General features: G+C 40.7%; 1 protein-coding gene across 1 annotated transcript in view; it reads right to left on the bottom strand.

Moving 5' to 3' along the window:
- Window positions 1-7053: 7053 nt before the first annotated feature.
- The window catches only part of PRMT3 (protein arginine methyltransferase 3), a 40838-nt gene continuing 32777 nt past the window's right edge, over window positions 7054-15114 (bottom strand). The window contains exons 13-15 of the mRNA XM_088534181.1: window positions 13248-13298; window positions 12958-13045; window positions 7054-7213 (exon numbers count right to left, since the gene is read on the bottom strand). Of these exons, the coding sequence (XP_088390307.1) occupies window positions 7104-7213; window positions 12958-13045; window positions 13248-13298 (249 nt within the window). The 3' untranslated portion in view covers window positions 7054-7103. The remainder of the gene's footprint in view (window positions 7214-12957; window positions 13046-13247; window positions 13299-15114) is intronic.

Raw genomic sequence — 15114 nt, 5'->3', positions numbered from 1 at the left:
TATGCACAAAAAGACACAACAAAATACCTAGCCCCTACCCTCCCTCCCTCCCTTTCTCCACAAGCAAATACCTCTCCTTTAATCACCCTATGTGAGCCCAGAGTTCAGGAACCAGATATATCATTGTCTCTTGATGTCTCATTAGTATGTTCAGCTTGGGGGTCTTGCAACGTCCCATTTCATCATATTCATAGGACCAAACACGTAGCATTATAACCTTCCTTTAAATTGCCCGTCATCATCTTTGTAAGCAGATTAAGTATATGCTTAAGTATGATAAATACTGCCCCCTTCCCAAAATATCCTCCCGCAACCGGTTTGCCTATGCATACGCATGAAGAGTGAAAATGCACACAACACGCAGAGTGACTGGGTGAGGCAGCTAGTAAATCCTGTGCCAAAACAAACAAACAAACAAAATCTGTACATTCCAGTGCTTTAAAAAACACAGCCGGCTATAATAGAATTTGCTAAAAAACAAAATGAGTAGCAGTGACCTACTTGAAATATACTTCCTAGTACTATGGGTACTAGAAATACTGGTAATACATTAACAAGGCATTTTGACTAACGCAAACGCCTTCTGCCTTGCTTGCAGTGCTGTAACAAGATGTACAAACACGCAAAGTTATTGAAAACATTCAAGCACAGAATGATCCCAGAGGAGCAATGGTAGAACTCAGCAAAAGCAACTAACAGGCATGTGAAAGAGCAATAATTTATTGGAACACCATGAAACTCCCCTGTACTGAATGCCTTTTCCCATCTCTGTTGCCTATCAGGACAATTTCTTCTGAGTTACAAATCCAGGTGCACAGAGAAACAGCCTTCCCATCTGTGGAACAGTCACAGGAGCACAGCCATTGCTTACTCCGTGACTGAATCAAATGCTTCAGATGGCAAGTATAAAGGCTAACCACAACATGATCTGACTGTTGATTTTGCTAAGATTTTTCTTTTGACAGCTCTCTCTCACCCACTTGCTTCAATACTGACACGGTTAGGTGAAGAGCAATGAACCACTGAATGGACGAATAAATCAGGAAAAAAGCATCTGTTTCAAATAATACCTAGGTATGAAAAAGATGAAATGCAGTTAAGGAAGAGTCTGAACCACGTCTGTGCTCCCTGGTCTATTTCTTAGCTAGATATCGTATCTACCTCTCAACAACCAAGAAGTCCAAAATTATGGCTTAAAATGCGCTTTGAAAACCTTGAAAACCTGCTTCGCAAGAGATGCTGATCTTCTCTAAGTGACAGACAAGACAGGGGACACCAATCTCCAGCTAGACGGCTCCTTTCAATGTCCTTCCCTCCTCCCCTGCTTCTGCTCCCACAAAGTATTAGTGTTCTCTAAGCAAAGCTTATTTTAAGGCCTGAGCGCTGTGAATGCTCTGAACACGCAGAGCTTCCCAATGGACAGCAGAGCTAGCACCGCGTATCAGGCACGAGCCAGACGGGGCCTTGCTCTGTCCTCTCTTTCCAGCGAAAGGCTCTGCATCAACCCTCCGAGAGCTCCTTCTCCTCGTATCCAATTTTCCAGCTGAGCAGACTTCGTGTCAACACCGGCCAGTGTTGTGACATAAGTCAATATTATTAGGAAATACCCTCTCTTCAGAGCTCTTCTCTTTGCATAACCCATCAGAAGGTTTAATCAAAGTTCAATTCTACTTGCCGAAACCTACTTGTGTTTCAGGCTTAATTATCTGAGCTATCATTATCCAAACCAGAGCAACACTCCTTCAAGCGTTCTCAATTTATGGAACATGACATGGAGCGCCTCAAGTTTCAGGGCATCCTTCTACCAACTGACCTTTCTTTCTTCTATCCTCAGATTGCATCTTTCAGCCAGGCAGACTGCAACACCAGGGGAAATATTAAGCAGAAGAAGCTGTTAATTCCTTTTTTTTTAATGAAGCTGTTGCCAACAGCGGTATTGAAGAGCAAGGGAACTTAAGAGCAAGAAGAATGTGTATATGCGCAATGTAAATTATTTGGGCAGTTCTAGATAAGCTTTCTCTTATTTACAGCTCCATTTTTTAAAATCTAAGTGTATCAAGCAATACTTTCTGCAGTCTGAATACCATCTGCTCGAATAAAATTAAGCCAGGTGTGGTGAAATATAGAGAAACAAACGTAGCATGGATTATATTCTGGTAACATCGTATTATTCCCAAATGTAGACTCCTTGCAAGCACTTGAATCTCCCATGTTCTTGTCCATATTGTTCACTTCACATTATTATGGTGTACAGTTCAGATTAAGGAAAGTCACACTGCTGTCCTTACTTTGTATAGAAAAGCACCGTCTTTCAAAATGCCAAATTAGTATGAAAAACACGAAAAACGGGCACCTCCAGTTTTGCTTAGCTCTTCTTGGAAGAAAACAAATCAGAGACCTCTCAACCTCAATGTAAGTCAGGATTTTAGTATCTGTCATTCGAACCCAATGAGAATAATTTTTCATGGGCTGTAGCTTTCGCTGTAACAGGCTAACTTTTTTGGTTTGTTTTGTTTTCCATGGGACATATTTGCTCTCACTCTGTTTCCACGGATGTTTTGAGTAGTACCCAAGTGGAAAATAGAATTAACATGTTGAGTAAGCTTTATTCTTCTTTAATTTGTTATTGCTGTCATTAAGAGTCATTTATTTTACTTTGCTAATCATCACAGGAACAGCAATAGGAATGTTATAAATCTGCAAGTTGAATGTGGACTTTTTTTTTCCCCTCAGTTGGACAAGTCTTGTTCTAGAGTCCAGGCATTAAGTGAATCTGGAAGCATGAGTAGGTGATCAAAGAAAAAGAGCAACACTCTTGCCCTTCAGAAGGAATAAAAGTTCATTTCTGTTATAGAAGTGGCCAAGGAGATCCAGATTCAGTACGGGTTAATACACATCAGGGAACAGAATGTAGAAACATAGGGAGAAAACAAGCTTTTGATATATTTCTAAAAATCCTATTAGAGACTCCAGGACTTGGAGCTTCCATGCATATTTTAATCTTTTTTGGTTACCCCTTGATAGGTAGAACCAGATTACTTTTATAGCTCAACTGGGCAAATGTTTAAACACACTACAGAACGGGGGGAAAAAAAGGCCAAAAGTCACGGACTTTGGGCAGAGACCTTCACATCGTATAGTTACACAATCTGAAATATTTCCTGGAAAAAGATGACACTAGTGGATTAGATGTGTACTTTCTGCTGTGCTTTCAATATTCCTCACTATTTTCACCCATAGTTACTCATACCAAAATAGGATTTTGTCAAGTGATTTCCCATTCCATAAAGTAAGTACAATTGTAGAACACTATAGATAACAGGATAACTTTCTTCCAGGTCTATAGCTATCAATCTGCTATCCTTAATGACCCACAGCATTTTTGAGTTAATAGCTTACAAACTAATCATCAAGCATCATTAATGATGATTTTCTCAAGTATCTTGCTTAAAAATATCAAGCCATTCTCTAGAGATGTTAAAACATACCAATTACATTTAATAACTGACAAAAGCACTAGCCAGCAGCGGATTTGACAACACATTAAGCAGCGTAAGGAGACATTGAGCTAAGTGAGAGCCTTCAGAGAAGAGAAATAAGGAAATACCTGGCACAATGAATTCAAAACAACCTCAAAAAAAAAAAGACAGAATGAAGGCCAGGAAAAACAGAGAGATATGCACTGAAAGTGAGGCAGGAGCAAACATCTGCATGTTGTGTCAGACAAAAAATGCATGAGGAGCAATGGGTGGTATGAACGGGGCAGCAGCCAAGCACAGGTGGGGTTTGCTCCAGGACACCGGAGCGTGCGGGAAGGAGGAGAGACAGCATGGGAGGAAAAAAAGACCTCAGGGAACAGGAGCCAGGTAAGCAAGTGCCAGGCGTGAACTTCAGGGATAACCCACGGGACACGCGGAGCTCATATTCCTTAGCTGGGAAGAGATTTTGTCCTGCTAGGACAAACAGGAGACGCTATTAAGAGAGAGAAAGCAGCCGTGTAAGCCAGTGAAAAGGATTGTGTCAGCTGGTCTAAAAGGCGAGTACTGGTAGGAGACACGAAAATCACATTCCGCCTCCTTGCGATACAAACCCTCGCACAAGTCTCACCATGGGCTAGGAAGCGCTATTCCGCTTCCCGAGCATCTTCCACCTCTCCCCACCCCTTGTCCAGCCTTGGCAAGCGGCATTTCTGGTTTGTTTTTTGTTGTGGATGTTTTTCTTACCTCCTCACATCTGGATTTATTGAATTCAAATATCAAAAACATTGATATCAAAAATATCAATGCCGCTCTGCTGAAGCACAGCCATTGATCATTGATCTTCTCTATCCAGAGGGATTCCTAGCCAGGCTTAATTGCTTCTCTTGGTTTCGTGCATATATATGTTAATTGCGTTAGTCCATCATCCAGGCTTCCCTTTCTCCTTGTTACATCTCCTGCTTGTTCTCTCCTGCAAATATAAGCATCTATCACATCCCTTATTCTTGTTTCACTGTCTTTACTATAGCTAGAATTTCCTCTCTTCTTTTACAGGTTTTCTACCATTTCTTCATTAATCCTCCTCTGTTCTGCAAGCTCTGTATGTGCCTTACACTGCTTTCCTTGCCCGTTCATCTTCCTGCTTTCTCCTTTTCAACTTTGAACCTATATAAGCACCCGAAGCAGATTTAACAAAAACCAGGCTGGGAGGGACCTCAAGAGATCATCTACTTCAACAATCCTATCTTCAAATATGCTCAGCTATGCTCAAGACACATGGGGCTCTCAGGAAATACGTATCAGGTAGCTAGACTCAGGATGCAGATGCTCCAGCTCACTGTAGTAGTGAGATCAGCCCTGCAAACGTGAGAATATCACCATTCCTCTTAGCCTGTCCTCATATTTCTGCAGTGTTTTCCTGCCAAGGGTGAAATTAGCAGCCCTCCTACCAGCCCGCACATATACTAATAACCACGTCACAAACTGCATTAATCACATTACTCACATCTTATCTGCAAGGTCCATTTCTATACAAACAGTTTGAGTTTCAGATAACCAGGTTTGATCATTTTACCAGCCCAAGTTAATCAACATAATGTGGAAAGGAAGACACAACACTAAGCCAGGAAAACAAAGTCAGGGACTTGTACATCAACTGCATGGCTGTAGAGCCTTGTCAGGTACTGCTACGAACTAAACCTTGCATCTTTGGCATTTTAATGCAGTCACCTCATTTGCTATTGCTTATTCACAACAGAGTTTACCCTGAAAACCAAATTCTGAAAATACACAGAATTCTCAACGGTGAGGCCTCCTGCATAAAACCGGAGCACTTACATCCCTCAATCCATACTCGGAGTTAGATGAACACAGCAGCCAGCGTGTCAATATGGGTCTGGATCCTTCCAACATTTCAGCAGTCGCTCGGGCCATCAAAACGAGTGAAGCAGGTGAAGTGCTCAGCACCAGAACGTTCCTACCGTGCAGTCCATGTGAACCAGACCCATGAATATCTAGATGGTGATCAGGACGCTTAAAGGTCTAATGCTCATTCAAGGCCATTCACACGGGAAAGGCTGCCCCTCCATCCAGCAAAAAGGCTAACAAATTATCTGGATGCGAATTAGTAAGTGACATCATTCCACAAGGGGTGACACAAGCTGAAACACAAACCTGTGGGTTGGTTTACAGCTGAAAACATAGTGCCACATTAAAGGCAAGTTTCACCTTTCAAAATACAAGTTTCTACTCCTCTGCCAAACTCTGAAGACAGGCAAAAAAAAGTACAGTACTAGTAACCTCTCGTTACAGGCAGAAGAACAAAGCATTTCATGCCATGGTACAATATATAGTTATGCAAACTTCCTTGAGCAGATTTCAAAGGAAGGAATTACCCTCTCAGGTTTTAGTCTTTTTTTTAAAAAATTATTCCCAATAACATTTTATTTAGCTTTTTAAAATTCCTTGTGCCCCTAATTCAGGAAGTTTTGCAACACTTTCTCTAACAGACTGTATCTAAGTTCTTGTCACCTGTGCTTTCCTCAGGAGGAAAGCAAGGACACGGCTCTGTTCCCGTCCTCCTGCGTCCATCGGCGTGTCACCCTGCCAGGAGACGGCTTCAAAGGCATCTGCAGACAGCCCAGTCCTCTGCAGCTTTCTGGCACAGCAGTCACTCGCGTCCTCCTTGGGAAGGAGCATTAACACGCTGCTTTAGCAAAAGGTCCGAGGTTACTGGCAAATACTCCCTTCTTTGCTTGTTGAAGTGAATTTTGGAACAACTTTCAAAACAAATATATACATAATACAGGCACATCAAGTTCAAAAGGTTACAGATATCAAATTCTATTTGGTTTCATGTGTTTAAAACATCAGGACACACGTGTCAATCCTTGACTGCTTAGAACTAGTGTCTCTAAGGAGGCAAACCAAATCCACTGTTGCAGCAATCACTGCCGTTTCTTAATAGCTTTTTTTCCCCTCCTCCTAAAATTGCTGAAATACATCCTTGCAACCACTTATTTTCCAACAGGCCAGTACAGTAAAAAAAAAAAAAAAAAAAACCACTTAGCCACAAATAAATGAGCCATCACTGGACAGTTGTAAAAATCTTCAGTTAAACAGGAAACAAAACAAAGCAAAAACCCCAGCCAACTACATTATATAACACAAAAAGATCTTTTATTTAGATGAGTATAACTGAAATGTGATAAAACATTTTAGCTATAAAAATAAAGTCCTTTCTGCTGCAATACTGCAGTCCAAATTCCAAATTCAATTCTGCTAGGACTTTCCAACTACTCAAATTGTCTTGGCACAGATCGAATTTGTTGTCCCTCACTCCGATGCTCTCACCCGCTGCAGCTTCATCTGATCCCAGATGAGCTTTTCCATCCTTCCTCACACACACAGAACACAGCAGAGTCTGGTTTTGCCATCACTCTCTATACCAAAACAAAAAAACCACCCAACCAAGCAGCAACCTCTCAGTCAGAGACTTTTCTTACAGGTATGCACACTCATCCACAAATCCAAGCTTTTACTATCTTTGTATATCTAGAAAAGTATATCAATCATTACTTGAAACCTTTACACCCGCCGTTTCTCAAAGTTACATGCACAGTATTTTCACTGAAGACTGTAGGTCTGTTTTGTGCCCTTCAGTGAGAGGGTTATAAAGAGGGACCGTGGATCCTTTCTGTTCTTGCAGACAGTTATCTTTCCTCTCAAGGCCTCTCCTGCAAGAATAAAAAGGAAATTACTATGCTTACATTACTGAATTATAAACAGTAACAATAAGGGATGCATTCAATCTCCTTATGTTGCATGAGAAATTGCTCCCAGTTAAGTGGAATTAAGCAAGTCTGTGAAGGTGTCTTAGTTTTCCAAGGAGTAACCAATTGTCCTGACAATGAACTTCTGTCATTGTGGTTCAACCTGGTGAGGTGCTCAGCGAAGTCACAGTGTCACCCCCCAACTGATCCATCCTGGCATGCTGATTCTACCTGCCATCTGAAAATGATTCAAATTGTGTTCCTTTATTTTCATTTCAGTGCAGCTGTATTATCAGGACTCAAATGATTGATACAATACAATGCCATTTGTAAAGAATTGCTGTAACGGTTTCATGGATAGTTTAAACAGAGACAGATTTGCTGGGTAAAAAGGGACAAGAAAAGGCAGCTTCTCTCCAGTTAGGAAGTTTAACATATTTTGAACTGATTTTCAGAACTGTATTGCAAAACCAATCAGTCAAATATATCACGATAATCTATAACACTGAGTGTTTTTAAAATTATAAAGACTAAAAGTAAAGCTCACAACAGCAGCGTTAACACTACACAAGTCATTCTATGCATTTGTAGGCCTCACCATTTCAAACATTTTAACACAAGGCAACAAACACAAATCTAAACAAAACTTTATAAATATTTTCCAGCTGACTTCATAGAATGGAACACCCAGATTTTGTTTATAAAGAAACTTCATGAAGCTAAGCAATCCTTTTCAGCTATTCCTGACGCAACATCCACATGAAATCTGCCTTTCTAAACAGTGTTTTCCGAGGGATGAACCAAGCAACAGCCGCGCAGCCGAGGAACAGAAAGGCCCTTTTGAGCAATTAATCAATGTCACGCAGATATCAAACGAGTGGTGCCGTTCAGCAGCGCCAGGGTCCTAGGAGCTGCCTGCAGGAGGGGCTCAGCTGTGTCACCTTGCTCTTATCATGCTCACATGGACGCGAGCACAGTACGACTGCAGCTTGATTAGGACAAAACTGAATGCATTAAGGCCCGTTCCAGCTTTTTTGCTATGCCTTGGTGAGTCTGCAAGTTTGCTCCCCTCCTCGCCCAGATAACGGGAATAACGGAGCACAACCGCTGCACAAACCTGCCAGCGCAAGGAGCAGCGCCGTGCCACTTCGCGTGCTGCCCCACTGACAGGGGGTTCTGAAACGCCTGCAGAATTATTTCAAATAGCAGATTTCAGAAGATACACCATAAACAGGGGACATTTAGTCCTACCTCAAAATTTAGATTTTAACAGTTATAAATTTGTAAAGGGAGTATATTTCGAGACATCGCTCGGCAGTAAGCAAGCAGCAGTGTTACCGAGACACCAAGCTGCAACCGCAGACATGCTCAACAGACATTAAAATCTCATCTGCAAATTAAATTCCCCAAGTGAGATGCACAGTGGAGCAGTATTACAACATACGATCAAAACAGACTAATTGTACCACTGTTTTTTCCCAATTCTAACAAAACTCACTAGGTGGACAAATGACCATTTTGCAGGTTTTAAGCTATCCAGTTTAGCATGCCCGGTTACGGGAACTGGGGAGCTGAGGACGACCAAGGCTTTCACAGGAGCTTGGCCGTACGAGCGCTGCTTCAGTTCTGCAACGCTAGAGCGCTTCAGCCCCAAGGAAAACAAATTAAAGCTTTATTTCCACAGCAAGGCAAATAATCACAAACACAAAACGCTGACTATATGCTGTTTTATGGCTGATAGCATTTGCTTGCACACAGATTTGGGTTTTAGCTTGACGCACTTTTACTGAACAGATTCTGTGTGGGGCCTTTAACATTATTTTGTTATCATTACACTCATTGGGTAAATTCTTGAGCCTGAACAGCTGAGCAGATACTCTGTTCCTGATTTGCTTTTTGTGAAGTTTAGCAGGCATACTATCACAAAACAGCAATAGCAAAAGGTTTATGTTTGAGCCATTAATAAAGAAAACGATAGCACCCTGGCATCTCAGTTTCAATTTCCAAAATAAAGGCATTTTCAGGTTATTGCAAGGGCTGCCAAGTAAAGCCTTGTACTCTGCAGGGTGTCCGCAACACACTACTCTTCTGCCTAGGATAAACCAGTTTTGCAGACAATAACACATCACCTGGCTTCCTCCTCTAGTGTTTTTAGTTCTCCTGCATTGCTAAGTGTTGTTGATGCTGTTGTTTTATTTCACTTTATAACAGTTTCCAGTCTGTGCTCACAACCTGTGAGGAGAACTAGCCTTTCAGAATATATTAGAAGATTGCTTTCCAGAGACATGGTAGATCTAAACCTAACCAACAGAAATTATTCACTGTCATACCATGCAAAGTTGTCTATCACAGACACGTATCGAGTTGGAATCCAGCAGCAAATCAAAAATATTAACAAGGCTTAACTTACTCTATTTCAGAAAATAAATATATCTTCCTTTACAACAAATAATCTGGCACCAAACAACTGAAAACATTTCTTAGTTCACAAAACAGAGCAAAATAATTTTGACATGGCTTAAAGCTGCCTTTTTCTGTTGTATAGGCCCACAGGTACAGATGCTTTCACTAGCTTTATAAGCAAGTTAGGCAGATCCCCAAGAGCTATAAAACAACCGGTAGAAACTTGAAATTTAAAGTCAGTTTTATCGTTGTACCCTGAAGGAATCATTTTTTTTTCAGTGGAAAAAACTATCCGAAAGACACATTTTCAAAGCAGAAAAATATTTATTCTACTTTTTATATCACAGCCTGTAAATATACAGCAAGTAAATGCCATCATGGATACACTAGTCAGTGTTGAGGCCAAATACCTAAATGGGCAACTCTGTCATGAAACTGGCTTCGAATACTAAGCAAAATTTAAAGTTGGAGCCAGTAGTACGCTCTTTATGTCACTTCTCCTCTTCTGCTTTCCTTAACTGCTTTAATTATGACACTATGCTAGCTTAAAATCAGATTTGTACCAGACTCAGGTGGTTTAAGTGTCAAAACACACTGTTTTCCATTTATTTTCTTGCGTTTAGCAGTGAAAGAATTTCTTCTGCTTCAAATACTACATTTGGTCATATCTCACTGTTGGTTTTTTCTTTCCTTTTTTTGCCTCTTCCAATACCACATAAACATTTCATATTCAAAGAGCTTACGCAAAAGGCCAGTTGAATATGGATAAGCACAGGAATAAAGAATGAAGTCACCAACTGATGCAAATGTGTTTAAATTAATAAAGTTACTCTTTTCTTCAGTTAACTTCCATCAAGAGAAGACCTTTCGGAAAAAAATCAAAATCCAAGTTCTTAAAGTTCAGTTCAGTTCATTGTGCCAGGGCAGAAATAGTGCAAAGCAAAATGGTAACATACAGTACTGATTTTTATTAAAGTCAAAGATAGAAATAGCTGCAAGTGCAACTTTAGATATGCGGCAGGAGCTGTTGGAGCAGCTTGTTTAGCTGCTAAATTGGAAGTTAAAAACTGGAGAAATCAAACAGTTAGCTGCAGGTTACTATGATAATTAAGTGATTACTTTGAAAGAAAAATGAAAAAAGTTAAAGTTGAGATGTAGAGATAGGGTTACTTCTAGTAATATGGTTTGAGGGGAACAGAAGATTTTTTTTGAGCAATGAAGAACCAAAGTCAGAGAGAACAGTTCAAAACCAAACCAAAACACCCACAAAACCCGAAATAAAACAAACCCTCCTGTTTCAGTATCGGGACACAACTTCCTCCCTGGCGGGCTTGCACCCCCCAGAACTCATCATTAGGATTACCCAGAAAAAGCCTCAGGACTTTTCTCAGAACCTTCTTTTGTGCTAAAATGATAGGTAGTACCATGATCAACAGTAAAGTGGTAGTATCCTGAAGTGGCAATTTCATAGAAGATATAAATAGACCGAATGGGCAAAAGGATGGAAAAAAGCAACTTAAACAATCAGGAAGAAAAGGAGCCAAGCAGAAAATAAAGAAATAATAATAATAGTAAAAAAAGCATAGCATCAAGAAAGGGAAAAATTGTAATAAATAGCAGCTAATACAGCGAAAGGAAGGAGTTACGGTCAGAGTGACCTTGAAGTCATCTCAGTGGGGTTCCCTGCCCGGAGCAGGGCAGGCTGCAGCTCTGGGGCCCCGCACACCTCCCAGTGACTCCGGACATATGCTAAATGTCAAATGAATATTAAATAACGGGCACATTCTAACAAATGCCACTGCACTTGAAAAAACTTGCTTCGTACTCTATGACACTGAAATTGAATGAGCTGCAACAAGGAGACCTTAGCCAGCCTCATCTAGAGAGAGCAACTGGCCAGGACAAATCCAGCCCAAGGGCCCTAACGTTCAGGGGTAGCCCACGTGGCCACAGGATATAAGAACAAATAAGAATGACTCAAGAACGTAACCAGCGTGTCCTTGTGAAGTCAAACCATGAAAAAGGGAGATCCTATTTGTGAAATACCACAGACAACAGTGCCTCTAGGAAAGAAGGCCTTGGCTCAACGCCATCGTGGCACCTACCAGCGCAGCGTAACTGGGGCCCAGACACTAGCACCACCACCACACGCTGGTCACTAGGGCTGTCAACAGCACACGGTGTCCTGCTGCCTCAACACTTCATCTCACCTCCAAACCTCTTCACCTCATGGGCTTTAGTCGACTGTCCCCACCACGTCTGCTCTATTTACACAAACTCTTCAGGAAGGGGGCATCTATTACTGTGCATTTATTAAGTGACAAGCAGAATGGAGCCTCACTCCCAGTTGGTTCTTAGGTCCTACTAATTTGCCAAAAAAAAAAAAAAACCCAACAACTTGTCATGCACGATAAAGTATTCCTAATTCACATGTTGGTAGGAGTTCAACAAGAGTGAGTTAATATTTAGTGAACCATCCTAGCCCATGGACAAGGAAGCAAACCGTCCTTCCTACAACATAAAATATCCTCTTAAAAGTTCCTTAGCTTTAACTGGTCTTGATTAAAGTAGTATGATACAGCCAGATAGATAAAGTGTAGCTCTACAGAAATAAAAGGGCAAGACTTACAATTCCCATCCTGCTGTTAACATCCTGTTGCATGACCACCCTCTCTAATCTTGTGTCCATTAAGCAGGCAATATTTGACTACTTGCACAGAAATCCATTTGCAAGACTTATCAAGCAAAGGTAGCTGAAACTACTAGCAAATACCACTTCGCTTGCAAATTCTTTGAAATTATTTCTTATTTACTGAATGAGCCTACAGCATTAAAATCAAATCCAACATCCAAATAGGCATTCATGCTTGATATGACAAACATAAGGCTTTTGTGCCACATCTAAGCTATGTTATGCAATCGCTAGACCAATATAACACTTGAGAATGTGATTAACGTTAAAACAAAAAGGGTTCATAGCATCTTCTTGCCTCAGAAAGAAATATGTTAAAACACAAGTCTTCTCAGCAAATTACAGTATGGAGCTATGTAAGTACATATGTATGCCTCCTTACTTGCCTATAAGTACACAGAGGTTTATGAATACTTTTCAGAAACCTTTTACAGAATACAAATGGGTATTTTCTCGTGCCCTGCTTAGACCAAAAAAAAAAAAAAAAGGTAGTTTGAGGATTTATTTAGTAACCACTTTAACATATAGATAACTCAAACATTTAAATGTCAAATTTAATGGCAAGAGCAACACAGGACATCTAATGCTGTGCCACAACTTAATTGAAATATACCTGTTTCTACAGGAATTGGTTTCTCCAAGAGAAAAACTGTTTGTTTCCAGTGTGTTTTGGTACAAAATGGACTAGTCGAAAACAGGACCTGCATTGGAAGAGTTCAAGAGTTTGATTAAGAACAACATTCTTAATACTACATTACATTAATTAATTACCAAATAGACATGAAGCTCTTGCAATGGCAAAACAGACTCGCTGCTGAAAATCGAGGCAGAAAAACCAACCCCCCAAATGAATAGAGATAGCTTTCAAAGCCATTTTTAACATGCACAGCCCAAAATACTCACCTTGTTGTAACAGTTCTTCTCAAAATATATATCAAAATAACCAGCAATTGCCTATAGTGAAAAGGAAAACAGAAATATGATAAATAACAGTGACACGCAAGAAAAAGCCCATTATGAGTACAGTTACTGGGACTTCTTTTCCTTTTTAAGCCTTTACTTATTGGAACGTGCTTTGATCTGTGTTCTTAAGTATGCTAGAAAACATTTAAAAAAAAGAAAAAAAAATAGACTTTGCCCTACTCAAAAAAAGCAGTACTTTCAGAAAAATATTTAGTCTGCTATATCTTTGTTATATTACTAAATCTATGAAACCAGCTATTTTGAGCAGTTACAAAGAACAAGTTCTGTAGCACATTTTTCATGTTGACAGATTGTGAGAACAAAAATGTTAAATAAGCTTATAAGATTACAACATCTGAATGGCACGTGGCTTTATCGGGGGTATTATGTAGTACGGTGCTGGTATTTTTTTCATGCTAGTCTAAAACCTGAACTGGTAACATGATCCTGAACACGGTGCCCTAGAGGAAATCAGTCTGTGTTAGTTTTTCCTACCTGTGTTATTTTCAACTCCTGGCATGCTAGAGAGGCCTGGAAAGCTCCAGCTTCCAGCAGGGTGCAAAATATTCTTCAGAAAATGAGGAACAGGCACTCGGACACACTATGGATCTTCATGAGGGGCGAGCACCACATGCTGCAACAGCAGCTCCTGCATCCCTGAAGCAAGGCCCATCCCGCAATGCTGAGAATCCCATTCCCAAGCGAATTACAGCCTTGCCTCTGATACACCTTTTGCAGTTAAGATTGAGAAGGTTTTGACAGAGTTTTATTGACCCATCAGACTAGTTTTATCGATCTTTTCTGGACACTAGTCAGAGATCTAAGTCACAAAAACACTTTCCAGTCAGCAGGTCAATACTGTTGATTTGCTTGCAAGTAAGACTTAGGATATGATTACTGGGGAGAGGGAAGACAAGCTTGAAACACTAAAAATACATTAAGGGTTGAGGGCAAACTGGCTTCCCGAGAAAGCAAGGCAGTCAAACTACATTTTATCCCAGAAAGCTGAATCAGTGCCCCAAACCCCAAGTGCAGACACCATTACGCAAGAGAAAAGGCAAACACAGCCGAAGGGGATGTTCCTAAATATCCAATACTACAAAAAAAGCAAAGTTTTATAGCCCAAGCCCTCCCTTCTTGTCGTAAAATCTAGCGCATACGCTAAGCAGCAAAATAAGAGGGCAGAGGAGACGCCCTACAAGGTCACACTGGAAGCCACCACGCGGACACCAGCATGTCAAGAGGGAACAGAGCTGGTCAGAGCTTTGCTGAAGCAGCAATCTTCATACGCGAATTCAAACTAATGAAAAGGAACAAGCAAACAACCCCCTCCCCGGATCCCAAGATGACGTTTTACTGTCATGGGATGTTTGGTTGTTGGTTTTAAGCATAACACCACTGTTGTTTCTTCTGCTGCCATTTGCTCCTCCGCTGACAGCTCATCCAGAGCTTCGCCCAGGACTGATCCACAGGTATTAGAGCCTCCTCTAGGTGTTTTTTTTTTTTTTTTTTTTTTCCCCCAAGTGCTACCCCCTTGAAAACTATGAATGACTTGAACAAAAATAACGACTTCTAAACTAGTAATAAATAACAGGAACTCTAGCCCAACACTTGCTCTAACCTCAAAAGTTATATATTATGGAACACTGTAGCAATATTGTTTTCCCTGCTGGTAATAAATAAATTGCCTAGAGAAAAGCAGACTTGCTAGGACAAAAAATCCTGTCGTCTCCCAGCCCCGCCAGAAAAAACAACCCCAACACCACCCCAGGACAAATACCTCACACTCACCCAGGGAACTAAGTTT

This window comes from Tinamus guttatus, unplaced genomic scaffold (assembly GCF_059628265.1).
Source record: "Tinamus guttatus ecotype Peru unplaced genomic scaffold, ASM5962826v1 Tinamus_guttatus_pri_ptg000546l, whole genome shotgun sequence".
Taxonomy (NCBI): domain Eukaryota; kingdom Metazoa; phylum Chordata; class Aves; order Tinamiformes; family Tinamidae; genus Tinamus; species Tinamus guttatus.
Note: the sequence above shows the minus strand (reverse complement) of the source record. Positions and strands in the feature narration are given on the sequence as shown.